This window comes from Cajanus cajan, chromosome 2 (genome assembly GCF_000230855.2).
Source record: "Cajanus cajan strain Asha chromosome 2, NIPB_CcT2T_4, whole genome shotgun sequence".
Classification (NCBI taxonomy): Eukaryota; Viridiplantae; Streptophyta; class Magnoliopsida; order Fabales; family Fabaceae; genus Cajanus; species Cajanus cajan.
The window spans coordinates 13532873-13534762 of record NC_138518.1 but is presented as its reverse complement, the minus strand read 5'-3'; the positions used below and the strand labels follow the sequence as shown (position 1 = coordinate 13534762).

The following is a 1890-nucleotide window of genomic DNA, read 5'->3' as shown; positions in this document are numbered from 1 at the left end:
AATCACACTCAAGGTGATAACCGGTTACTCTAGCCTGAAATACTACGACAGACCTTAGAGTTTGCCAGGTGACGGTGACAGAGATACTGGGTCCCTATAATGGGGGCACCTTGGGGACCTTAAGACCAAAGTGAGGATGATTAGAACCGCCCTATACAATGCACTTTTCTTAACAGGGACCACAGACCATGGATTTATACGCGACTGCTTGTGGATTGTATGAACACATGTTTGTTGCATTTTGTTTATTCAAACCATTCATTTATTTTTATAGTTCCCCTAAGGTAAAGAAAAACACAAAATAAAAAAAAATAAAAATGCATTATCATGCGAGAGAAAACCTAGTGTGAAAATAAAATCTGTGAGAATCATACATCCCTTTTTTTTTTTAAAAAAAAAAAAGGGGGCATCATGCATTTTCCAAAATAAAAAAATAATAATAAAAAAAATATAAAAGAGAAAGTAAAGAGGAGGGACATGCATACTACATACATTCCTATGATCACAAGGAGATTTCTCACAAAGACTGATGAACTCCAATTAGTGTGACCTTTGTTACATCGTAAAAAATTACGAAAAGGGACACTTTGATCTCATGTTCAAAGGAGTGGCTACCAAGTCTTTGTTGAGAAACCTCCTTCATGCATTATCATTTAAATAAGCTTAATAGGAAATTATCTTATCCCTTAAAGGTGGCTTTTCAACATTTCGTACTCACACGAGCTCAAAAGATAAAAGCTATGGAAGACCTAGAGGAGAGAAATCGTGCCCTCAATGAGGAGCTCAGACAGCTCAAGGAACAAATGGCTAGAATGCTTGAGGCCATGAACAAATTGCAGCACGACAATAGTACTAGCAATGTTGGTAACGCTTCCAAAGATCATCTGAACGACTTGGAAGAAAGACTGAGAGTTGTGGAAGGCCACAGTTTTGATGTTCAAGAGGCTGCAGACATGTGCTTGGTGCAAGACATCCAATTCCCCGCCAAGTTCAAAATCCCTGACTTCCAAAAGTACACTGGAGCCAGTTGTCCAAAAGGACATCTAACAATGTACTGTAGGAAGATGGCAACCTACGTGGATAATGAAAAGCTCCTGATACATTGTTTTCAGGAAAGCCTTTCAGATGTCGCTCTCAATTGGTACATGCAGCTAGATGGAGGGAGGACCCAAACATGGAAACAATTAGCCGATGCTTTTCTTCGTCGATACAAGTATAACATCGACCTAATTCCTGATAGGTCTGATTTACAAAACTTGAGCAAGAAGGGTGATGAGTCCTTCAAAACCTATGCACAGAGATGGAGAGAATTGGCTGCGCAAATAGAGCCTTCATTATCTGACAAGGAGATGGTGACAATGTTCATCAACTCTTTAAGTGGACCCTATTATGACAAGATGATAGGGAACACGTCGACCCTTTTTGCCGACATAGTCACTATAGGTGAAAGAGTTGAGCAAGGCTTAAAAAGAGGGAAGATAGGGAAGGCTCCGACGAGTTATGACCCTAGGAAGATCTATGAAAAGAAGAGGGAAGAAGGGGTCCACGCCGTCATCTTTACTCCAAAAAGTCAAGTCACACCATAGGCAAAGCCTAGAGACGACAAGGTAGTAGACAAAATCCCCATCACATACACAGAGCTACTACCCCAACTCCTAGAGGCTTCAATGATAGTCCGACTTCCTCCAACGAAGAAGATGAACCCCCCTTACCCGCCATGGTACAAACCTGAGGAAAGGTGTGACTATCACTCTAACTCTCCGGGGCACTCCGTGGAGCGATGCAAGGCCCTACAATTCTGCGTTCAAGGACTTATAGATGCTGGGTGGTTGAAATTTGATACCAACACACCTAACATCGACAAGCACCCACTGCACAAGCATGACGAGG

The 1890-nt window shown here is 41.7% G+C and overlaps 1 protein-coding gene across 1 annotated transcript; it reads left to right on the top strand.

Moving 5' to 3' along the window:
- Positions 1-740: 740 nt before the first annotated feature.
- LOC145954735 (uncharacterized) lies at positions 741-1586 on the top strand. The gene has a single exon (XM_083069426.1). It carries the CDS (start codon positions 741-743, stop codon positions 1584-1586), a length of 846 nt encoding a protein of 281 aa, XP_082925552.1.
- Positions 1587-1890: the final 304 nt, after the last annotated feature.

What these genes read in the sequence shown, in the direction of transcription:
- LOC145954735 (XM_083069426.1), top strand. Translation starts at nt 741, where the DNA reads ATGGAAGACCTAGAGGAGAGAAATCGTGCCCTCAATGAGGAGCTCAGA.